The sequence below is a fragment of the Python bivittatus genome, unplaced genomic scaffold, assembly GCF_059951505.1.
Source record: "Python bivittatus isolate LINGU-HERP-01145 unplaced genomic scaffold, Pbiv_v1 ctg000020_np1212, whole genome shotgun sequence".
Lineage (NCBI taxonomy): Eukaryota > Metazoa > Chordata > Lepidosauria > Squamata > Pythonidae > Python > Python bivittatus.
In genome coordinates this window covers 58549350-58575105 of record NW_028277030.1, presented here as the reverse complement: position 1 = coordinate 58575105, position 25756 = coordinate 58549350, and the positions used below count along the sequence as shown (strand labels likewise).

The following is a 25756-nucleotide window of genomic DNA, read 5'->3' as shown; positions in this document are numbered from 1 at the left end:
TTAACTCAGATGATTTAGACACCGCCGATCTCAGGGTAGATATAAGTAATTCACTTCACCAGTGCTCATGGCATCTGCATTCATTTTCCGTATTCCTATATTGAATCTGCATTTTTTAAATGCTCAAAACCTGTTGTTGGTTTTCAGATTAAGTTGGGTTCATGTATCATTAATAAGCTATGTGATTTCTTGAATACTGTGTAATTTGTGGTGTCATACCAGGTACACAGCCAATTATGGCTTAGGCAACAAACCATGGCATAGCACAGGAGTGGCCAGCTTCTATTGACTTGAGGTTTGAATCAGAGCATATTGCAGGCTAGATGTAATGGTATGTGGGAATGACCTTGGGAGACAGAGCAACGCAAGGCAACCAAGGGAACAGTCAGATAAAAGGCAGCTTAGTCCACAGCAGGAATGTGGGTGGGGCAACAGACCCTTCCTAGTTTTTGGGCTGTAAAGGGGATGGGGGAAGAAAAGTACTTTCAGACTTGCAAGACTGATGTCAGCCTTACCAGGTAGACCAGACAGAAAACATGACCAGATGAGCTAATTCTACTTTACTGTAAGTTACATTAACAGAATCTTACAAGTCTGAAACTACTTATCTCCCCCTTGCACTGATGACAGGAGTGTAATGGCATGTGAGAATGACCTTGGGAGACAGGAGGAAGAGCTGCAGAATAGACAATCATTATGCAAGAGGTATCTCAGCCTGCAGAAACAAAAGGGGTGTGGGAAGCATTTCAGAAGGGATCCTCCCTAGTTTTCTGGAAATTAAAAGGAGGGGAGAAATGCTTTCAGACTTGCAAGATTCTGTTACTGTAACCTTACGGTACCATAAAGGTAGTGTCAGTACTCATGGTTTGTGCTTCTTGTCTGGACTATTCAAAGGGCTGACAGGAGTAGGCAACAAAGCACTTTCCAAAATAAGTTAGACTTCAATTCCTGTCAGTCCCAACCAAGGGCTACGGGGGTAGAGTCTCGTACCCCAATTTTAGGGCTTTGTGAGAAATGTAGATGGCCATGCCCACCAGTGCTTGCTGGAGTATTCCTTTGGGAATCCATTGCTGTAGGAAGTATATTATGTGAGCAGGGGATACTTTGCTGATGGCTTCCTCAGGCCTGGGGCAGGACTTGAAAACAGTTGATTTCTGCTCGGTACCTCTTCTGCTCAGGAGAAAAATCCCTGGCATCTCAACAAGATCAGGGAGCAGATGATGGCCAAGATCTCTCATACTCTTTAGAGAGCAACTGCAAGCCAGAATAGAAAAGGAGAGAGGCAGCTTCCTCATTGTGTTTTGTCTTGGATTTTGTACAACTTACTTTTTATTGTTTGTTCTCACCTTCCGAGATATGAATACTCAGAAGACAAATCTATATTTTGCTGATGTTTTACACATTTGTATAGATATAAGCAAACTTTCCCATTCTGCCTTTACTTGACCAACATTCCTTTCTCAGTTGTGGACCTCAAGTCATCTAATTCATGATATTTAAGCCTCCTCTGTATTGTTTTGAGCTGGGTCTTCTTTCACTGATCTCAAATCTGCTTACCCTCTTAACTAATTTGTATCCAGAATACTGAAGGGTTTTTTGAGAGGTAGGGAAGCAATATTATCTAAATCTAACTTGGTTATTCTGTTTCCCACCACCCTTCTGCTTTCTTTTTAAGCAAACTTGTATAAATGTGTACATTGTAGTCTCAGCTATGATGATCAATTGAAAAAAAGATTGAGGATTCTCCTCCTCCTGCACAAAAGCACAAAACTCTTTCTTTGCCTCTGGTCTTCCTAATGACCTTCATTAACTTGTATAATCTTTTGTCAGTGATTGACTGACATTCTTTATTTAGTGGTGGTGAACATTTGCCTCCATGATTTGGAATAAAGTCTTCAGTGGACTATTGTGACAAATTGGCTGAGTAACATCTATTCCAGAAATAAAAGTTGCATTGCTCAATTGCAGAACAGACACATGCTGAAAACGTGATTTATTGACCTATAACTGGGCCGTTGCATTAATTTATTACTGTTGATTAGATGGCTTGGATAATCTTTAACCCATTAGCTACATTTAACAATAGGAACATATAAATGCATAATACTAATAGGGCTGTGCACCTGTCTTTTTCTGGGCTTGTATACCAGTTGCAGAAGAGTACCACACAATCCCAAGAAAAAGTGCAGCAACTGTAGAAAAGTTCAGTGTGTATGCCCCTGGATGCTCCAAAATCCCTTTTTGTTTTTGCATCTGAAGTACTTCACAGCCCTAAATGATAATAATCCAATATATGACTGTTGTAGCTTTAAATATCTTAGGTACTGGCTGAAATATAGGCAAGCTAGCTATAATCTTTCTACATCTATAATTGTGTGTGTGTGTGTGTGTGTATCATATACATATAGTTTTCAGGTCAGTCTTGACTCCTGGCAATTGCCTGGACAAGTCCCTGCAGTTCTCATATTCAATATTTAAGTAATAATAATAGATACTTTTTTCAAAATCTCACATAGGAAACATTGCTGAGTAACTGAGGAAGTTCTCATATATAAGTGTCTGGAAAAACAGTGTTTTCACACAGAGGGAAATTCCCTTTATTTATACATAGCAAAATATAAAAACTGAGAAGAGGAAATGCAAGCATTATCTTAAAAATAATCCTACCCAAGCAGTTTGAGAACACTGTTCTGTCCTGTTCTGAAAACCTTCTGGAGGTTGGGCACCAGGCATTTCTGTACCTTTTCTGGGTTTCAGAACTACCCACCAGCAAATTGTCTTTCTAAAATAGGAAAATAACTTGGAAAGAAATTCTGTTCTACAAAAGGACATAATTTTGGTGGGAAAAAAAATCTTCAGCCTTTGAAGGCTTTTTTTTAAGCTCAGCAAATGGGATTTGATTTGCAAATGGGTATGATATTCCTCTCTTGAAAACTGAGCTTTGGATGAGACTCAAGGGCAGGTGATAGGAAGTGGCCACACCATTCATGACTCCGACTAAGCCGTGCATGAAATAATGGAAAACCAGGCCTTACTACATCTTTTTGTTCCCAGTGCTTACACAATAGGTAGCTCAATGTGACTCTGAGCTCACCCGGATTCACAGATGTTACTGCAAACATTTTAAACAGGATTCTTTATTGAACAATTTAGCCATGCACTTGCTAATACTGGCAGCATATATATTCCCCTTTCTGTTAGTGCTTACCTTAATAATAATGCACACATTGAATTATGCAAATAATGCCTTTGCCTGAGTTATTGTTTTCAACTTTGGGCTGCAGAAAACTTCAACACATTCCATCTTTCCAGTGCTTGTGGATAGTTTCCAATATTATTCTTACTCATCATCCCACTGAATGAGGCCCTGCTATTCATAGAGAAATATAACTGGATAAGCTATTCTATGGGAAGGACCACATCTTACCCTTATATTTTTAATAAGATAATTCATGGAAGGATAGTCACAATCACACCATAAAGGCGCAAGCCATATTGTTCCCTGGCATGTTTGGCATTATCTCAGAAGACGAATTCCATCATATATAAGAGAAAGGGAAAGATGGTGCATGCTTGTCTGGACAGACAGAAAAATATAACATTTCTCTTGAGCCTTGCTGGGGTCCTGTCAAAAAAAACTCCACCTTGCACTGGCTTTTTAGAAAGGCAAACAGATCTTGGATTTGTGTAGCCACTGATGGAGTCTCAGAATGACCCCTTTTGCTTTAACAGCTATAAGAGCAGAGCCACCCCGTGCCAGTTTACAGCAGGTCTTCAGAGTTGATTGCCCTGAACACATTTGAAGGCTAAGCTGCTAAGATACCACCATGCAATCTTTGGGGTATTTTGCTCTGTAAAAGTCACACTGACTGAAATATACTCCCTTCTACTTCTAAACTATAAGAAACAAACAAGTTTAGCTTCTAGCTTTCTTGTATATTTGGGCAGAACTGTTAGGCTTTTGTAAGTTTTACAGCTTAGAACTTAACGTGGCCTTGGGCAACATCAGGAACATTCTTGAATCTGGTGGGGGCCCTGGGGAGTCATTGTCTTCTCGCTAGCTGATGACAGGGTCCAATTCTAGTCATATAACTTCATAACGAATCTAAAGAGATGATGTGAAACTGAGGCAAAGGCACTAGAGTACTGCAGGGGGGATAAATGTATATGATGGTATGCAACAATTATTTATTTCTCAAACCATTATGCTTGAACACCTGCAGAGTTATTTTTAAAAATGCTTTATTCCACGCAATGCATTCCATTCCAAAACATGGAAGAGATTAAATGTAAAGAGAACCTTTTGCTCTCATCTGCTAAGGAACCATATCAATGGCTCTTTTCAATGCCTTTTCTCTGAAACACATAAAAGTTATGAACTGGGAAGAAGAGGTGTCAGAGGACCAAATAGTGCCATTATCATGAGCAGGTGCTACAATATTGCTGTCAATGAACTGACCCTTAGATCTTAATTTGCTTTTCAGATGTAAGGAGAGGTTTATATCAACACTGTAAATACAGTGCTAATTTAGAAATAGCTGTGGGAAAAAATTTCCCCAACCTGGAAAGGATTTGAATCAGAGGAGGGGGAATCTTATCTGTAGATTTCCCCTCACAATTTTCTCTTTGTTTATACCTTCAAAAGAATTATTCAGACCAACTTTACTAAGCAATCATTGGCAGGCATATTTTCAGAAGGGAAGTGATTCTCACTGGAAAGGATAAATAGTGATCTATTCCCCCACTTTTATCCCATAAGCATAGTTTGTTCTCAAAGGTTTGATTATATATGGCTGTTCCCTGATACGTAGTTTTCCTGCCTGCACACTTAATACACACTCATGGAGCTTGGGGAGATAGTGGACACATTCAAAAGTTTGAGCAAACAAAACACGGCTGACAGACAGGTTCATACTTATTCTATTCTGTGGCTCAGAGCCCTCCATTGCCTGAACTGCCTTGAACTCTACTCTTCTTGAGCAAATTGATGATTTTTCAACCTGCTCAGTATCACTCTTGTAGTTTCCTTGAATGTTTCTTTTGGTGGGCATCACCAGTTGACATCTGCAGAAGAACCTGAATATAAGACGCTGGAGAGCTTGAGCCACAAAACACATACTGTAATAAAATTCATAGTTTTTCTGCTTCAAGAATCACCTGTTTCCTTGCTAGAAACTCATACTGCTTCCAAATACCATGTTTCAAGGAGCAATTACATAAAAATTAGGAGTATAGACATGAGAGAGTGGATCCAGAAGACCTCATAAAGAGTCCATTGTAATGACAAAGTTGTAAGTTAGATCTTTGGAGGGCCATTTCTTTTATTATTTGATCTTGCTGAACTCTTTTAAAAATCTCTAGGGAACATCTGAAAGAGCAAGTGCTTTTCTCTTCACCCCCACCTGCCAGATCTCAGTTCAGCATGATGTAATGTGCTCAGTGAAAAGGAGCAAGATGAATAGGGCGAGTTATTTTTTCATGTGGGACATAGAAATGATTGGGCATTGCAAGCTCTATATCAGTGTCTTTGTGGGGAGTTCCTTCTCTTTGGGTTTGAATCAATGCATTTCATCTGATAAAGGTATTGAAGCATTTAATCTATTTGCCACCACCTATGGCAAATCTGTAGAATCACAAACCTTGAAGATTACAAATGCTTTACCTTTCTGATTATTTCTTTTCAGAGAAAAACAGACCAAAATAAAGGAAGCTCCCCTGGATCTTATAACTGTCTAAATAATTGGGGGAAAAGTATTTTGAATTTAGGTAGTTCAAACATATAATGCAGTGCATGGACTAGAACAAGCATTACTGTGAACTGTCAGGGTTACTGGAATGAACTGTTAAGTAATTTGTAATCTATATTGATCCATGTACTGTATTTCATTACAGATGACCCATTACAAGGGTTAAGGAAATAAATCAGATATACTTGAGAATTAATATAAAGGTAGAAATATTTAAAAGAAAAGTTGCAGGCAGTTTTTAAGAAAATGCATCCTGAAGACTACTATGCTATATAGAAAAAGGGAGATCCAAAGGTTATCCTGGGACTTTATTTGCCAGCTAAATGGATTTTGTGTCTCAATATCCACCAAATTATGTTACCTTAAATTGCACTTTCCTAGCATGGTGCCTACATAAATGTTTTGCACTACAAATCTCATCATCCCCGATCAGCATAGCCATGGCACTGCTGTATGGGGATGCTGGGAAAGCCAGTCCAATACATTGGAGGCACCAATTTGATAGAAGTTTATTACGTTGATCTTCCTGTGGTAGTTCATATCCTATAAATATGAATTTCAATCTAAGATGGCAAGACTAACCAGCATCAAACACTGACATTAACACTGACATTACCAGAACTGGGCTGCAAAAAAAAAATGGATGGCAGCAAAGAGATACAGAAATATTTTGCTCTCTGCTGCCATCTATGGGTTCTTCTAATAGCCCTATGCAGTATACTATTGTTTTCCTTTAGTGTATGTCTTAGGAGGAGGAGAAGCAGGGACAGCCACACAAGCATTTGGGGTTAATTATTATGTCAGTACAGATATACTAGTCTCATGGTTTGCTTAACCATAGTTTACCAGATTAAGCCATAAGTATGGCAAAGCATGGTTTACAGATCTTAATGGATGGGTACTCATACCCTGCTAAGCTGGAACCAAACATATTATAGTTTAATCTGATGTGTAAACCAAGCCTCATAGTGGCTCCCGCTAAAAGTCAAAAGACTGAAGACTAATCTAGCCCCTGCCACTTATTATTCAATGGGAGGTATCCTGTTTTAATTTTTTCTCCTCTATAACATATGATTTTACTGTTTTGTTTCATTCCCATCTTTCCCTTGCTTGAATATTTTGTTTCACAAGGAAAGTAATCTGGTGCATGAATGTTTTGCTTCTTCCTTTTTCCCTAGCACCAGTGATGGTTGCCTGTGGATTTCAAACTGGTCCCGGTCAGGAAAAAGCATGCTCTGTCACAAGAGAGACTCCACAACTGAGAAAGTTGGTTCTTCATATCAAAGCCCTCAGCTGCTCATGGAAAGGTTCTGCCATGTGATCTTGTGAATGGGGAGGAGGATGCCATCAACAGCTGACCTATCACAAGACCTAAAGGGGGAAAAGTCAAAGAAGCCTAATTTGTTAGTGCACAGCTTCCTGCTCTTGATGCCTGGAAGCAATCTGACTAACATAGCAGAATGTTCTTGTAATCTGCCATAATACCATAAGCTAGAGGCCCGTAGACTTTGACCCCTCACAGGTATAATAAGCTCTTTTCTTCAGCAGCACATGTTTCCTTGATGGGGGATTTTTTTCCCCTAACAATATATCCAAAGCATATGTTTTACCCAGAGACAAAGCATTTTATTCATTAGAGGAATCCTATAATCTGGTTTCTTTTTAGGAATCAGTTTAGCTTATTGTCAATTAAGAAGTTTGTATTGTCATCATACCATAACAGTTCAGCTCCCTAATCTGAAGATTCTATTAAAATTATAGCAAAATTGTTATTTGATAAATCTGTTCTCTGATACACTTCAGATTAAAGGCTTTGTAAGCCTTTTCAATACATATACTTTTTAAAAATTCAGATCTTTATGACTCAGCTGTAAAATGCACACACACAAACATACACACCCATTGCACTATTCCCTTTTAGGGTAAGCAATGCTATGCAAAGTGCAGCAGGAAAAGAATTAGTAAGGGTCCCCCTCCCGCAGTTAACGGCATGAGATAAGAAAATACAGTATAACTCAGTCTAATCTACATCAATACCATTCCCTGAACATCTCCATATGTTGCTTCTACCACATCCATATACCTCCTCATACATTACCTTTGGTTCTGAAATTTCTTGCCTTTCTGTTTGGAGACACTCATTAACCATAATTTTCTCAGTCTTTCTCTTGATCTATTCACTCTTCTTTCATCTATTTGTTTTGCAAATCACTCATCCATTCTCCCAATATCACAAAACCACACCAGTGTACTTTTTATACTGGTCATTCACTTTTTTTTATTAAATCCACATTCATTCAGCACTCATTCATTCTTTTTTATTTATCACACACAATGAGAAATAACTCATTCCAACTGTATTTAACTTACTTTTATGTTCCTCCTGACATACCCAACTCTCACTTCCATGAAACAGAGTGGGCAAAAGCACAATTATATACATACTCATTTTCACTTCTTTCAACATTCATTCCTCACAACATATACATATTATTTTGCATTTGTATGTATTAAAATTTCTCCATCCATATTCCCCCTTTTAGTAAATATTTTACAAGGTGCACATATTCATCTTCTCTAGTTTTTACTATTTAGTTATAACTTAGGATTGCTCATTTCGTTTTTCCTGTCAAATAACCAGTAGTTTTTGATATAACTTTCAGATCCATGTTCCTTGTTACATCATACAATCTAACATTTGCTGAAAATAATTCAGGTCCTCAGTCTACAACACATCATATGCATATATATGTACTTTCCTAATCCACCACAGCATCCTCAGAGAGGCAAATGACAAAACACATGTCATGATGTCACTATGCAAGTCCGGTGAATTAGGTAACTGAGTCCAGTGTTGGAAGGCAAATACAAAGGTGTGAGGTTTGTGTCATTATGTCACTGTGTGCATGTTATTTTTTCATCCTCTTGACTAGCTGTAGATATCTATGAAAACAATACACCACTAACAATCAAAAGCATTCCTTATACATTTATTCATAAATACATTGAACCACCAAGGGAAATCACACACCCTCATCTTATATCCTGCTCAGTGTTGAGCCATATGTGAAGCATTCCATCTATTCTCATGCATGATTTACTTAGATACTGCTCACTGCATTCAACAACCAATCTTCAACTCCATATACCGTATTTTTCCGACTATAAGACGATACTTTTTTCTAAAATCCTTACGCTAAAAATTGAAGGGCGTCTTATTCAAGGAAGTCAGCTGAGGAGAGAACCGTGCGGTTGCAAAACTGCCCATACTTTGTCTCTGCAAACAGGCTTCCTCCTATTGCTACCCTCCAATCACGAGTGAAATAGCTTGTCTCTGCAAACAGGCTTCCTCCAATCACGAGCCTCCAATCACGAGTGAAACTGCCCATACTGTCTCTGCAAACAGACTTCCTCCAATCACAAGCCTTATGTAACTGATGTCAGCTGATGCTGAACCAACCAATTGGAGGAAGTCTGTTTGTAGAGACAAGCTATCGGCAGTTTCACTCGTGATTGAATGTAATCAGTTATGCAAAAGAGCCTGGAAATAGAGCTGCAGAGAGATGGTTTGGACCTCCTCCCACCGAGTGTATCAGGTAAATGTTAACTAATTACTAAATAAAAATGTGTTCTGCACTATCTTTAAAATATTGATTTCTTAATTTTGGGTTGGAAAAGTGGGGGGCGTCTTGTACATGGGGGCGTCTTATTGACGGAAAAATACGGTATATAACTACACATACACACACACACACAGTATATCACATTCATACAGTTCTCATTACCTCCTGGAGAACAAAATTTGGTTTGTACACCCTCTGCCCAACAGAAAGCCACACTGCATTTCTGAAATTATGCTCATTCTCACACCTTGTACCCTTCTGAACAACATTGTCTGCCAAACATGTTCCAAGGTACATTTAACAAACTAATCCCCCTATAGTTTTTGTGTTCTTCTTTCTATTTGTATAGAGAACGGCTTTCTTTCAATCATGAAGCACACATGTAGTCTCCATACATATTTAACATGTCACAAAGTCACTCCATAAGCAAACCACATCCATATTTTAATTGGTCCAGTTGCACTGTCTACACCTGAAACCTTACAGTTTTTCTATGTTTTACAGCATTTATGATTTCCTCTTTATTCATTTTTCTTGGGTACTAATGTTTCTAGAGTTTGTTTCAATTCCACTCTTCAATATATATATAGTTCCCATAAAACTCTAAAACTCGTAGCATTCACTCATTTTTTTTCATACCAAATCATTCATCACTCTTATTTTTAATCCCATTCACTTTGCTGGAGGCTCCTTCTTTAGCCTTTTTCACCCATTTTCCAAAAAACTTTTTATTTCCATCAACATTATTCTGCATTTTCTACCTCTTTTAATTGTTCTATGTTCTTTGACTACATTCTTCTATATATATTATCCAGTATCTTTCATCCTCCTCTTATATAGATTTTTCTCATCTATAGCCTCTTTCAAGTTATCATGTATGAAGCATTCTATTTCACACTTTCCACTTGCACAACTCCAGCCACTTCTCTAGCACCCTAACATTATAGTTCCACTCTATTCCAAACAGCTTCCACACCCTCTTTTCTTATGTCAACTTCCCATTAATTCTGTTAGATCAATCTACTTTCTAATGTATCTCTTCCCACAGTTGTTTTACTTTCCTTTTAGCTTATGTCTGTCCCACATTTAGAACTCCCTTTTGATGATAGGAATTGTTACAGAACAATTTCAGTCTTGAGAGAAAGATTATGGAGAAAATTAGCAATAACCTCAATTAACAATTACTTACTCTGACAGCTCACGCTACTCCAGAAGAATACTTCATGCAGGTTAGATGTGATGCTAAATGAACTCTTACTGATGCTATCCTCATCACAATGGAAGTTAGCCTTGCCTCTTTATTATTTAACATATAGGTTAATTGTATTGTTAAGACTCTGTCAAATAACATTATATCCCCAAGAGCTGGCATACAGACCCATCCCTATATTACTATATGCTGCTAAGATAGTTCATACTTTCTGGGATACAATTTAGTCCTTTCATTCATAATTAAACCTACACCTTCATTTCCCTGCCTGCATTGATCAAGTCCACTCCATAAGATCAGGCCATCTTCATTCAGATCTATTACACTTCATCCCTTTTTCTTAGTTTCACAGGTACACAATGCATCTATTTTTTAAAAAAATCACTAGTTAATTCATGCTCATCAATATTTATTCCTTTTACATTCCAAATCACAATTTTCTATATGTCATAGTTTTTACCAGATGGTCTTGTAAATACTAACCTCTGCTGCCCATCATGGCTTTGATCAGCTGAGCCCTTCACAATGTTTTACTAACTACTTACTAAGTTGGTACTAAATGTTTTTCTTACTAAGATAGAAAAGGTATGGCCTAGCTTTGTGCCCATGTCAGACCAAATCAAAATGTTATTAAGGTCACTGACTAGAAATCCAACATAATAAAGTCTAATACAAGAAATACATAATAAAAGGTTCAACTATTTCCATAAGTAAACAAGGTTAACTCTGCAGATAGCTATTCTGGCCCATGATTATAACCTTCTTATGGTATATCCATGTTGCTAAGTCACAAAATTTTGCCGCAGCTCAGGATTTTGTCAGATGTAAAGTAGATTACATTAAATTCTTCAGTATAATCTGGAAGATTTTTAAACATTGGAATAAAAGGCAGAGTCTAGAAAAAACATATTCCGTGGGTTCAGTAATACCTGGTCCACATAAGTATTGCCTTGGCAATGCTGGGATATTTTAGAATCCTCCCTCCAGGATGGCTGAAGAGAGAGCTTTAAAGCAAGCCCTAGAAAAGTCCCATCTATAATTTGAGCATGTAACAGAGTACAAATGTTTTGCAGGTGTGAACCTCTGTATTTCTCTTAATGGTTGGGAGATCTTTTTCATCTCCAATCTGTTCTCTTAATTATTTCTTGGCCCTACATGTACTGCGTGCAGCATTTGCTGTAAGGGCTATGCAAGTAAGGACTGGACATTTTGGCGAATGTGCCATAAGCATAATTAAAGCCCAGTTTTACTCCCAAGTGTACTCATGCTATTATATACAGTCAGGCTCTCTAATTTAGAGACTACCTTGCATGTCAACATGCTGTTGTCCAGATCACATATACTTGCAATATTCCAAGACACATTCAGTGTGTGTGTGTGCATGTATGTGTGTGTATATATATGCCATATGGGCACTAATATGAGGTATTTAATCTTTAGATGGAAGAAAAGAGAAACTGATTCTTTTCTCCTTAGCAAATCCACTTTTCCCCCCCCAGAAACATGTCTCATATTTGACGGTCAATTATGTTGGCTGTTGATTATAAAATCTGACAAATACCAAGCAGTAAATATTTTGAATTATTTAAATTATACAAAAAATCATAAGCACTCCTAAAAGAAACATACCTGTGTACATTGCCACGTTTTTCTTCTCTCCCCTCCCCCAAATATATTTACTTATATGGTAAATTTATTTGCATTATTTTAAAACAGACTGTCTCACCAACTGTAGTTGCTAAGGTATCCCTTTATGTTTATAGCACATTTCAGAAGATTTTATTCTGAACAATCCAAAGCTCTCCCATGACTGCAGCTGGGGTAAAAAGGGCTCTTGACAAATAGGACACCTCAAGTGTCTACTAGTGCAACTTTCCTCAATCTTGTATCTCAAAAGTTTTGGAACTGCAGGCTTCAGAATCCTCAGTCTGGCAGGAGTTTCCCCATCTGGGAATTCTGGGCATTCCAGTCTTAGCATGTCTGTGGAGCAAAGACTAGGAAAGGTGAAACTAGAGTGTTTAAGTAGGGATTAAGTTCTCCATGAATTCATGGACTCATCCATATAGTTTTCTTGACAACAATATGGAAGTGGGTTGCCCTTGCTTTCTTTTGAGATGTTTCTTCATTTCCCAGTCTAGTCTATAACCCTATTGGAATGAAGGGGTCCTTTTTACCCATAGAGAAGACATAGCCCCATAACAATCCATATACAAGGCAGGTGCTTGGATATTTCTTCCCAGTGCTGTTAATCACTCTGATTGGTGCTTTCTTTTATTTTCCATGTTTTTCTACAGATGCAGCATATCAGTTTAAAAAAGAAAAAAAGAATCTGTAAAGTGGCTCTTAGTATGCCTCAGAAAATCTCTGAAGCCATCAATTCCTTTGTAACTACAATGTGTGTTGCTTCCATTAGCAGGTTCCCAATACAGTCTTTGGTTTCCTTCAGTCCATTTTCAGAGATAGAAAGATTACAGCATTAGTACAGCAAAGGAGTTGATTTGGTTTCCCACAGTGAACAAAGCCACAAACCAACCAAGGGTGTTTTGATTTACTGTGGTGTGTTGTGCAAATTCAGCCATGCTCCTATTTGGATACAAATGGCAAAAAAGTCAAAGGAAAATATGAAAGAAATACAGCCTTTTCTATGGGAATGAAGTGTGTGTAACATGGAAACCAGTTTGGCTAGAATTTCTGGCAATTCTGAGTGTACCGATGTGATGGTCTATTTGCATTAAGACTGGGTCATAAAATAAAAGAACCATACTAATCTTTCTTTTTGGAGAAATATAAGTATTTAAGGTGTTCACTGCTGATTTAGAGAAGGGAACCTTCTTTGACCTTGCTGACAACAGCAGTGGCATAAGAAAGAGTATAGTTAGGCTGCCATCTGCTGATCAGAAACAGTTTCTGAAAAGTCTGTGTCTCTGAAATACATAAACAAGACTGATGTTGGACAATCAATCAAAATACTTCTACTTTAGTTAATGAACACTGTGATCCCTAAAAATTACCCTCTTCTCACTTTCCACTACACTCATTGGGAATTTATATCCTACACCATGTGCAGCCTATGGCTGTAAGTAATTGAGTCAGACCAATGCAAAAGCAGTATGTCCCTTCTTAGACCACCTGCAATATGTGCCAGAAGACAGTCAGCAAAGAAAATGTTCGAGAAGGAGGTGCAAGAAAGGCAGCTGTGTTAAAGAAAGAATGAGGCTCCACCTAATTCTGGTTCTCATCCTTCTAACCATGCTGGCCCAACAGATTTCTCCTGCAATAATGCCACACTTGACATTTTACCCTAACTGTTCACGCATGATGACCCTAGATTCAAGTGCCTTCCTATCACACTGGGACTGATAACAATCTGACAATGCCAGTGCTTGCTGGAAAAGATCCAGACAGGCTTAAACAATGGGCTGAAACACACAAGATGGAATTTAACAGGAAGAGATGCAAAGTTCTACATTTGGGAAGACTAAAAAAAAAATCACAAGTATAAGATATGGGGGAACTGACTTGGCGGTAGTGAAACAGATCCAGGTGTTATAGTATATCACAAGTTAAACATAAGCTAATAGCATAATACAACCAGTAAAAACAAATGCTATTTTGGGATGTATTAACAGGAGTCTAGAGTCCAGATCACAGGAAGTAACAGTTACACTCTACTCTGCATTAACCGGGTCCCACTTAAAATAGTGTCCAGTCTTGGGAACTGCAATCTGAAAAGAACACTGATGTTCTTTTCAGATTGCAGGAATGAGTTCAGAGGAAGGTTACTAAGATGGAGAGGTGGCTGAAAATCCTATGTTCACTAAGATGCTCTGAAGAGAGGAAAAGATGAAGATAGCAAAGACTGTAAAGATGTCTCCTCCACTCCCTCCAGCATAGACAAGGAGATATGGTCCCAAAGATAGATCTACCGAATGGCTCTGAACCTAGAACATCCTTAATCCAATCCAATTTCCTAATGAAGTAGTATTGGCAATCCAAAACCACACTGGGTCAGAAAATATACATTAGGAAATAGAGTTCTACCCTTCTAGGAGCTACATAGCATTTCATGACCCCTTGCACCAAGAGAAGACGGTCAAGGCTTCAAGGTATCTTCATCCCCTTCCTGTTTTTCAGGCAGGGAGCAATAGATATCACTTGGCCACTACAGCCAGACTTTGGGACTACATTTCGTGTTGCCAGGCCTCGGTAGTGAGTTTGATAACAAAGAGAATTGGTTTTCAACTCTTCATTCCAGCTCCTTTTCCCATAGGATTATGTATGTAAAGCAGATCAATTAAGCGGGCTTAGATACTCCCATGGTATAACTGACTAGATTAACCTGGCTCTGTTTTGGCTTAAATTTAATGCCTTTGGAAGTTAGTTGACTAGGTCAGTTGGCTCATTTTGGGTGCTTCCACAACATACTAACCCCTTTATTGATCTAGTTAAGGGTGCTATGGAAAAAGAGCCAATGCATTTCCATATCCCCCGTAACCTTCTGGGAATGGTAAGCTACAGATAATGCAGTCTTCCTTCTCATTGACAAAGACTAAACAAATTGCATTCTCCTTCTTCCCTTTCACTCCCTCATAAATACATGGATTTACTCACTGGGCTAAGCCATGTTGTGGTTTTTGGTTGTGGCTGAGCATGTTGTATAAATCCATCTGGTGGTGGTTTATTCAGTAAACCATGGTTTATCAAACCATAGCTTTAGTACAATGAATGTAGTACAAACTAAAGGTAACAAATGTGGGAAAGAAAGACCAGGACCATATTTCAACAGTTGTTAATTTTTTTGCCATTGTTGCTCTATCCCTCTATATGTCATTCTGTGTTCTACATGTGTCTGCCATTCATCAACAGCCCACTCAATAGTCCATTCTGTCCAAACTACTAGCAATGGCTTGGCTGCACCTTCATGAAGTTGATTTGCAGCAGCCCTGCACAATTCACAGGAGACACTTGATATAAGTCTATGCAATAGATGAAAAGAACAGCACACACCTCATTTATCTCCTTGAACACAATTCTTTAAGCAAAGTGTTAGGCGTAGGCTACTTGAATCATGCAAGGAAGTCACTGGTTTTGACTTATAGAAACCAGAATTTGAACATAACTACCAACTTGGGTTTTACATTCTAATTCTTGCAAACAAATAAAAAAAATGGTGGCCACTCTAACTTTGTACAAAAAGTGATTATGGTGTTGGTTGGGAAACAAACTAGAAGCTTCAAAGAATCCTAAACTGTAGTCAAAAAAAGCTTGCAAAACAGCTGATCAGCAGGACGGAGACACTACCTTGAAGAGTGTGAGAAATGACTTTTTCAAAACCTGGATTTTAAGAGAGCTGAGTTTCTAGCTGTATCATGTTACTCCCTCAGTGGCTGATCAGCTCTTTGGCCAGGTTGTTGGGAGCTGATGGTACATAGGAGCTTCAGCTGTGTCCTGCTCTTTTCTTCTGGAGGGAAAAAAAGAATGGTGGCAGAGAAGAATGCTAGGACTGCGGGAAAGGGCGCATACCAACACCAGCCTGAAGTGCCCAATAGGTGGTACGCAGTCCCCACATGTCACCTGACTGACCCTGACAGAATAGTGAAATGAAATGCATCAGATTTTACTTGCCTTGACATTGCTGCCGGTTATTTTAAAGCCAGAATGGCTAAGAATAACTTAAGGCTGTCTCACTTATGGGCTGGGACCAAAATAAAGCTAATATCGTGGGGATACAGCACAATAAAAAAAATTGCCAGGGCATATATGTACTGTGATTAAATACAAATGGAGAAAGGCCCTGTACTATAAAAGAACTAAACTAAATTATTAATCTCAATAGACTGCCAGCACAATTCGTTAACATTTCACGTAGACTACCCAACAGATATGAACTGGGAAATAAGTCCCACTTAGTAGAATGCAATCTAATCTCAAGTATCTTGAAATGGTAACAGTTTAGAGACAGATTCACAATTTCCAATTTGTCGGCTGGTCTTTCAAAAACTACAGTATACTTCAATCTTGTTTCCTCAGCAGTTCCCCTTCTCTCTTACATTCTTAATAAGCTTTCTTTGGAGTTAAAGGGACAAAATGGAGACAGTGAAATAGAGATTCAGAAAGAAAGAGACAGTGTTCACACATTACATGTGTGTGAACCCTAAAACTGGGTTTGTGACTTAGTATGTTATACAATCCAGCCAGCATGGTTTGTAAACCAGTAAACCATGTTTACAGCTTAATATGTATGTAAACCCAATCAAGTGTGGTTTAGCTCACAAGTAAATCATACACTAGTCCATTGTGATGTGGATTGACACAAAATGGGGTCAGTTAATTTGTACTGTTATGAGAAACCAGCCTTTGTGGTTTCTTTATGATACATTGTTCAAACCTAAGCAACTGGATGCAGCAAATGTGTTGTTAAAGCAGATCCAGAATTGATCCCATCACAAAACATTTTCAATCTCGCAAGAAGTCCTAAAAGTCAGTACCTAGAAGAGAAATTTTCAGAGAATACCAGGACTATATATAGAGCAAGACTAGGAAGAGAAAAAAAATCTGGGAAACAGGCAAACCACTTCCTTGACAAAGAAGCTACAGGTTTCCTTCATTTGGAAGGAAACTTAATTTTTTAAATCCACACCTTCTCCACCCACTATTATGACGCTATCTGAAAGAAGTCACACCTGCTTCGGCGTTCCTTCGAACTCTCCCGCCAGACACCTCCCAACCAGTCGGGCGAGGAGAGCGCCGCCGGCTCAGCCAATCCTACCCGGGACCGGCCAAGGAACCGGAAGCGCCCGCTTGCCACTGCGACGTCACAATGGTTGCGATGGCGCTTGCGCAGTGACACGTCGTCTTCCTTGTGAGGAGGGCCGCTTTGCCGGAGGCAAGGGGCAAAGCGTGAGCGAGTGGTGAGAGCGGCGGGCGAGCGAGAGCGCTGCTCCTCCCCTTCCCGCTGCTCCTCCCTTTCCCCGTCCCCATTCTCGCGGGATCCCTGCAGAGACCGCCGCTGGGGCTGCTTGAACGAGCGAGCACGCAAGCCGAGCGGGGGGCGGGGCGTGCGAGCAGCTATGGCCGGGCAGCAGTTCCAGTACGATGACAGCGGCAACACCTTCTTCTACTTCCTCACCAGCTTCGTAGCCCTCATCGTTATCCCCGCCACCTATTACCTGTGGCCGCGGGACCAGCACGCCGGTGAGTGCGAGGGAGGCAGTTTCGCCCCTCCGCCTTCATCTTCCCGTCCTTTTCCTTCGGGGCAGGCCTGGGGCCTCGGCTGCCTCCCCTCTTCGCTCTGCTCCAGCCGGGCCTTGAGAAGGGTCGCGGGGCTCTTCTTACCGCCTCCCTGTCCCCCCCGCCCGAGCTCTCTGGGCCTTCGCTTCCCCAGGTTGGTCCTCCTGCTGAGTGCGAGCAGGTGGGAAATCTCGGGGTAGAGGGGTTCAGGCTTGGCTTGGAGTAACGCCTGACAAGCCTCTCTCCTGCTGTTCGTGCGTGGATGCGGTTGGGTTAGTTCATGGAGCCGTGGTTAATTCAACCGCTGATTATCATGTTAAGTGTCCATTGAGTGAGGGAGTGAGCAGGACCCATCAGGCTAGAGCTGAGAGGAGGAATCGCAAAACGTACGAGGCTTGTGGCTTCTCTTGCTCAGTGCAGAAATCCCGACAGGTGATCGACAGGTGATCGTCAGTCCCCAGTTGAACCCCTCCATGGAAGGGGAGACTGTTTCCCTGCTTAACCTCTCTTATTATCTTGTAGTTCTTTATAACATTTAGCCAGAATCTTATTTTTCTTCATTTCAACCTATTGGCCCTTGCCCTGTCTTCCATCACAATAGAGAACAGGCCCATCCCATTTGCACATGACCTCCTTTTAGATATTTGTAGATCATTATCATGATTCCCTTTCATCTCTTTCACAAGCTCAGCAGTATGTCCAGTTCTTCGGAGAGCTTGATTTCCAGACCCTTTGTCATCTTGATAGCTCTCTTCTGAATTTTGATAGCTCTCTTCTGAATTTTCTCCAGCCATAAGGTCTGAGAAAGGAGGACAGTAATTCGAGTGCTATCTAACCAGTGTTGAATGCCATAAACTGGACATAACATAACACATTGCTTGCTCATGTGGTACTAGTGGTCACTAGTACCCCTAGACCATTTTCACCCAAATTGCTACCAAATCAAGATCCCCAGTCCTATACGTATGCATTTGATTTTTCATACCTGAATACAGGGCCTTCTACTTGTTATAGTTAAATACCATCCTGCTGGATTTCATTCTGTGTTCAAGATACTATCTTGAATTATGCTTTTGTCTTCAGAAATATATCAAATCTCCCTAGCTTGGTATCTTGCAAAGAGTTCAACATCTGGAAGGGCATGCATTCCTTCTTTGTTACAGAAAATATAAATGCACAGAAGAACGTGAATATGTGTGCATTGAACAGATAGATCCATTAAAAGTTATTTGATACAATATTTCCTAAAGCGTAATTCTGTCTGGGGTTGATGGCTCTGTAGTTGAGAAGTGGAAAGCAGGCTTCAGTGTCAAGATTATAAACTTTGTCCAGAAAGTATATTTGGTTTGTAAGGGGATTAGCAGATTTTACTCTGAAAGTGAAAAAGCTATCATTATTGATTTTAAGCATGACAGAATTAAAGACCAAAAAATATTAAATGACCTTGCCTGAGTACTGTAGTCATTGTAATCTAATTGTAGTCATTAGTTGTAGAGTAGTTGTATGAGATTGTAGTCATAGTAATCTAAATCTTGTTTTATTCATTGAGTTCTATAGAGTAAGTAGTATTTGAATATCATGCTTTCTTCCAGTATAGCTTTTAAATACATGGAAATGTATCTGCCATATGTATTGGAGTCTTAATAAAGTGGAGCATATCTCGTCCCTTCCATGGCACCCTAGTGTTCAACTGACCATATAATTTTGTTTGTTTTTGAGTGATATTGTAAATGAGGTGCAATCTTTCAGTATTAGTCTTTCCTTGCTTTCTGTCATAATGAAAACAAGCACAAGCAGCTGTCTGTGTTTATTATAATGTGCATTTATTTATACCTCTCACTGCAATTCGGTAAATTCCTGGTGATAAGTTTGTTTAGTAACTATGAGATATTTTAAGTCTGATGTATTTATCTCAGTATAAGAGGTACTCAAGGATGCAAAAGTTTATGTAGAATGGGTACCTGGGCATAAAGAATTCACGGTAAGTCCAGATCACATATGGGATGCTTTTGTAGAAATGTTTTATTTCCTAATATGTAGAAAATTATTTTGTAGAAATGTTTTATTTCCTAATATGTAGAAAAAATATGTTCTTTTGCAGTGTTTGAAGTGATTATTGCATTGAGGTAATATAAAGTTATACATCTAAAACATCTGCCAGATTCTTATCCAGCTTTTTAATAATATCAGCATCAAGAAAGTTAAAGAATGATCTTATTCCTGAATGGTTGTCAGAATTATAATCTGTTTTATCCCTTAACACGGCATTTAATGACATTAATACAGCTCTCGGTACTCTATCTGTTCTTTACAGTGTTTAATAATGGTATTGCCGTTGATAAGGTTGCAATGATTTTTATATAAAATCATCTGCAGGTTTTTTTTTTTAGAGGCCTCATTCATTCTTGGCTACCTTAAAAATGTTAATGTTGGGTCTGAACAGGATTTGTTTCTTGAACACATATGCCAACTTCTATTTTGATATCTTAGTCTTATTTATTTATGCATGCAAATTCCATCTCTAATTTGCTGTGAGATGATTAGAATGGTTGGTTACTATGTAATTTTTGAACAATTATATAACGAGCTGAACATAACAAGTCAACTAGCAGAAGATAATCTGGGCAATGTCCTTTGGAAACAAAGGCTTGGTTAAGTGCTGTTAAGTTTTGGTTGCAAGTATATGTTATATGTTATAACTTGTTTTTAAAAAGGATTGCTTCAGGAAGTCCCAAATGAATCCTTTGTAGATATGTGGTTTAAACAGGTGACTCAAAAGTTTAGATTGGCATTGATCCTGATTATTTATTCTCCAGGGGTATGTCATCAGCATTTCATTGTATCAAACAAAGTTTATGGGATAATTCAGTACAGGAATCAGTGGCTAAAGCCAAAGTTTCATGTTCATTTGTAACCTTTAGAATTAACTACAAATGTACTTTTCAACCCTAAATATCTGAATAGCTTATATTTAAGTAAATACAGAATAGTTTTTTTTCAAAAGCCAGATTAAATGTGTTTCCATCAAATATGCTATATGGTAGATTTCAAAAAATTCCCATCTCAAAGATTCTGTCTCTGTAATGGTACTGATCTTTAAATGGTAGATCCCATTTTACAGTATTATGAATTTTATAAGAGTCTTCGGCAGGAAGTTATTTGACCTATTTTAAAATCCAAACCAGGAACAGATACTTCTGAGTATGTAAAAAATTTACTTGCCGATGAAAATCCTAAAATTACAGTGGCAACAGCCAGATTTTTAACTATGGCTATAAGAACAATGTTTTTAGTAACTAATCAATGAGTTGGGGTTTTAAGTGTATCATATAACATTTATTAAATATCTTATTTGTTAAACTCGTTTATTTAATGCCAAGTTCAGATTATATTTGTAACTTGCTTTTGGGCATTTGGCCATAAATAAAATTGATTGATAATCAAGCATGTACAGTAAGTATTTACAGGAGTTATCTAAGCAACCTGGTCCCAAGCAGCTGAAGCTTTTAAAAACAATAAATAAGCACTTTGAATAGATTTAGAAATATAGTAGGAGTTAGCACAGATGGGATAGCAGTAGAGTTACATGCTTCACAAAACTGTTTGAAAACTGCACTTTTCAAACACTTCTCAAAGTCAGCACTGTACAAAGTGAATTTCAGCAATCCAACTTAAATATGGTTAAGACATGCATGGTCATAATTAGATCTGTCGGCAATAAGTATAGCTGGGAAAATGGAAAAAGCTATGCAAAACCATACCTAGTTTACCTACTGTAATGTTAGATCTAAGAACATACCCAAATAGCTCCTTTCAAGAATAATCACGTCTACCATCTTGCCCAAATCTGACTCTATCTCTATATTAAGATGGGTAGTGGCACTGGCAAGAAGCTCCCAGTTTAAACAGAGGAAGGCTCATTGTTATCTCACATCCAGTCCATTAACAATCAACCTTCAAATCAGAATTTGTATTTCAGTATATTTTGCATATTCTTTGAAAACAGATGTGGTCAGACAGTTGGGATTGAACTTGTGATGGAGATTTATATTGCAAATGCGGATGCTATGTTTTATATTGGTCTTCAGTATTTAAACAAATCTCTTATTAGCCTAATTCAGAAATAACAGTCTGTGGTCATTACCTGAAAAAGGTTATGTCTCTAGTCCTCATGTCCATACTTGGAATATTCTGACATAGACTAACTATAGTTGTTTCAAACAAATTAGAAACATAGTAGCTTCATATTAATCCTTACAATAAATAATAGTTCCTTGAATTAAATTACGGTTCCCCTACAACATAATCATTTTATACATGAAAGGAGAAATGTGTGAATGTAAAGCCTAGGCAAGTTTATTCATTAATACTGAATCAAAGTGTGTTACAGCTAAAGGAGTCCATGATCTGTAAATGGTTATGGTAGTTAAAGTCTCTCTTTGTTTATTGGTATAGAACAATATAGCCAGAGTCTTTAAAATTATGGTTTGCTTAGTAAGCCATAAAGAATTGATTTACACAAACCTCATTATATCTTAGTGTGTTATATGAATCTATTTGGAGTGTGGCCCTGAACATACATGCCAGCTTTAATTTTTAAAGTTCAGCCTTTAAGGTAAATGGTACACAGTATTTTATTGTAAATTAAAATTTTCTTTGAGTCCAACTTCCTGGTGATTTCACGGACACATTCCTGTAGATTTCTTGACAATTATTGTCTTCCTCAGTGTGTGTGTTTGTTTCACTTCCCAATGTAGGCTACAGATCTGGTATTCCTGGTAGTCCCATATCCAAGGATCTCCCAGGGCAGACTCTGTTTAGCTTCCAAGCCTAGATGAGACTCACTAAGCCCTGCTACCTGTTAAGACACATTTTACGGCATTGTATATCTGTGAAATCAGGTGTGGAGAAAAAAGATACCTCATTTCTCTACCTCAGACGAGTAATTATTACACTGAAGACAAATTGATAGATCTCTAACTGAATGACAAAGTTCAGACTACAGTACCAGCTGATTAAAAGTTGAAAGACTTACATATCGGCTGTGTATTTTAAAGAAGGATGTGTTATAGGAATTACTCAGTAGTCTAACTTATACACTGCTTGTATGTTCAGTTGTTTCTGGTTCTTTGTAACCTGATGGACAACAGGTCACCAGTTATATTTTGGCTATCTTAATATCTTACTGTAACAAGCCATCTTCATAAATTATAGTTTGAAATGTGTTTGTTTAAGCAAAGTATGATTGAGGCTAACCAATTTTAAATTTGGATATAGTGTAATTTTGCAATTAAAAATGGAAGCAAGTTTCTGATCTTCTTGAAGCTGTATTGGAGAATGAGAGGAAAGCAGGGTGTATGCAGTTACATCTCATTCATATAATAACCATAGTGTTCTCTGAATATGGTTGCTAATATAAATGTCATCTTAGGCAATTAAATGCAGTGTGTAGAAACAACATTGTTAGGGGGCCTCTTCTGTTTACAGAGTGATCTAGGATCCTGTAGAAATTTCCTGATATGGAAAGAGAAGTAATGTACTCTTCCTCCACATTTCATTTTTCATAGCAGGCACTGGTAACATGGTACCCTCCAAATTAGCTAATTGCATACTAGTTTAATAATGTTTTATAACCAAATTTATGTTAGGCTGTGTCCATATTTAACTTTTTTCAGTTACTGTTACTGAGACCCCTTTTTTAACAAGAAAAATCATGCTCAGGAACCAACCAACAGTATTAAATAATCAAAGTACAAATTTGTGCAATAGAACTATTGTGATACAAATTCCATATTCATTAAGGTTGATTCATTTTTCTTTTGCATTTTACAGTATACTTGATTCAATTTTACTATGCTTTTCAGTATGAGTCTGACAACTAATAAGATTAGTGGAACTAATACAATTGAGTTGGCATCTAAAAACACTATTCTGTGTTTTTATTTAAACTTAAAGCTAAATTCTACTCTCTGTTATGTCTAGGGTGGCAAACTAAGCCAAACTTATTCTAGTCTTCTGTTTTGGTATCTTTGTGTTTTGAAATGTGTTCTTTCCTCCCTTTTCACATTCTGTCCTACTTTCCTTTGTGCTTTAAAAGATCAGATCCTTTATCATATTTCAGAAGACCTTGCTACTAACACTTTTAGAAAAGTCCTGTTAGAAACAAAAGTTGTAAGAATAAAGATTCACTTAAAAATGATTTCACTGTTAATGGAATTGTGTTCAGTAAAACTAATTATGCACATGAGAAAAGAGAAAACTGAAAACTTTTGAGGATAAAATGGGAATTCTCCATATCCTTTTTTATTATTATCATCAAACTTAGTTTTTACCAGCTTGGAAGCTGGAGGAATATAAATTGCATTGCCAGGAAGAAACTTACTGCACAGTTCTGTGTGCACTTAACTGTGAATAAGGCTCACTGAACAGTGGGATTGTTACAAATTGAAATGATGCAAGATTAAGTAGTTATACCACAATAACGGTCTAGATTTCAATAGACGACTGCTTGCTTTTTCCAGATATTTGTGGGTTCTTGTTTCATGTTAGAGTGTGAATTTGTCAAATATCCTTAACAAAGTAAGTTTGGACCCAATAAAAAAAATAAAATGGTGCTGTATATTCAGAAATTCCCACTTGTTTCTTATTCCCATTCTGTTTTAAAAACGCCTGAAAAATCATGTTTCTAAACTTTCTATAAAGACAGGTTTTTACCAATCTTATGAAGAAGGCTGAATAAAGTCTAGATATTTTTGACTATTACAAGAATAGCTTGCTGTCAGAATAGTTTAGTTGCAGAGGATTTGACTTGCATGTAGTATTTTGTGGGTTTGGGTTGTGTTTTTTAAAAAAGTTTGAATTGTGACTTGTAAGTTGGAATATAGCAGCCATACTATATGGTACTGTGTAAAAAATGGAATCTGTTCTTAGTCTATGGGGTATAATTATAGTAATACTTCATGAGTACGTAATTGATAACTGCAAGAAGCAGCTATTCCAAGTAGCAACAGAATTCTAAATGAGTGTACATGGGAGGCTATACCTAACATTTTCTACAGTGGACTTTTTCCTTTGTTTTATTCTTCTATAAAGATTTCCTGAATTTGCTGGGGCATTTTTCAGGTTACGAGCAGGAAGGCTGGTGAAAGAAGGAATCACTTTGCAAAGAATCTAGGATCTTGATGAATCACTTTCTAGTTTCTCTTATCTGTAGCTTTGGTTATTTGAACCTATAATAATCCTCATTCAGTTTTGTGAATTCTGTGTAAGCTAACCCATTTCAGTCATTTTTTATGGACTGGACTAAGTGTCTTTATATATTTATTAACTTGCTTATTATGTGTCTTGGCCAGTATCTTAAAGCAGCCCACTGTTATCAAAGTTTCAACTATTTCCTCAACAACTTTCTAATTTGCAATTTAAACACAGATTTTAAGTAGGTTTCATTTATTTCCAGAACATTAGTTCATATTTGATTAACATTGGCATTTACATCTTCTCAGTTAACTTGATTAAAATCTTAGGAGATATTATAGAAAACATTTAAAATTCAAGATTATTTTTAAAACGAAAATGCTGAACTATATTTCAGGCAGACTAATAAAGGATTTCAATTATTTTCCTGGTGGTTGTAGAAACTAGGGCACCTATTGACCCTCCTCTCCATCTCTTTTCCCACATCCCCCATCTCAGAAGCAACATCTCTGTTAAATATGAATGTTAAACATAGACCTCACTTTGGAGATCTGTAAGTTATAGAGTTGAATCTGGTGGTGCCTTTCTGTGAATAGAAAGACTGGGTACACTGATTAGAGTTTTTGATCTAATAAATGAGTTTTTGATCTAACAAACGAGCAGGAGAGAGAGTTTCCACAGATCCCTTGCATTTTTCATGGTGTTCTGGATGATCCTCCAACTGTTGGACCTGATTTACAGAGTATATAGAG

General features: G+C 37.9%; 1 protein-coding gene and 1 long non-coding RNA gene across 3 annotated transcripts in view; one reads left to right on the top strand and one right to left on the bottom strand.

Moving 5' to 3' along the window:
• Window positions 1-17496, bottom strand: part of LOC112540101 (uncharacterized) — a 39681-nt gene extending 22185 nt beyond the window's left edge. Inside the window, exon 1 of one of the 2 annotated variants that reach the window (XR_015795852.1) lies at window positions 17264-17496. This is a non-coding gene — a long non-coding RNA (uncharacterized LOC112540101). The remainder of the gene's footprint in view (window positions 1-17263) is intronic. The other variant, XR_003084171.2, reaches the window with a different exon arrangement.
• A 17-nt stretch (window positions 17497-17513) lies between these two features.
• The window catches only part of SEC63 (SEC63 protein translocation regulator), a 35366-nt gene continuing 27123 nt past the window's right edge, over window positions 17514-25756 (top strand). Inside the window, exon 1 of the mRNA XM_007423353.4 lies at window positions 17514-17774. Coding sequence (XP_007423415.1) covers window positions 17651-17774 — 124 coding nt within the window. The 5' untranslated portion in view covers window positions 17514-17650. The remainder of the gene's footprint in view (window positions 17775-25756) is intronic.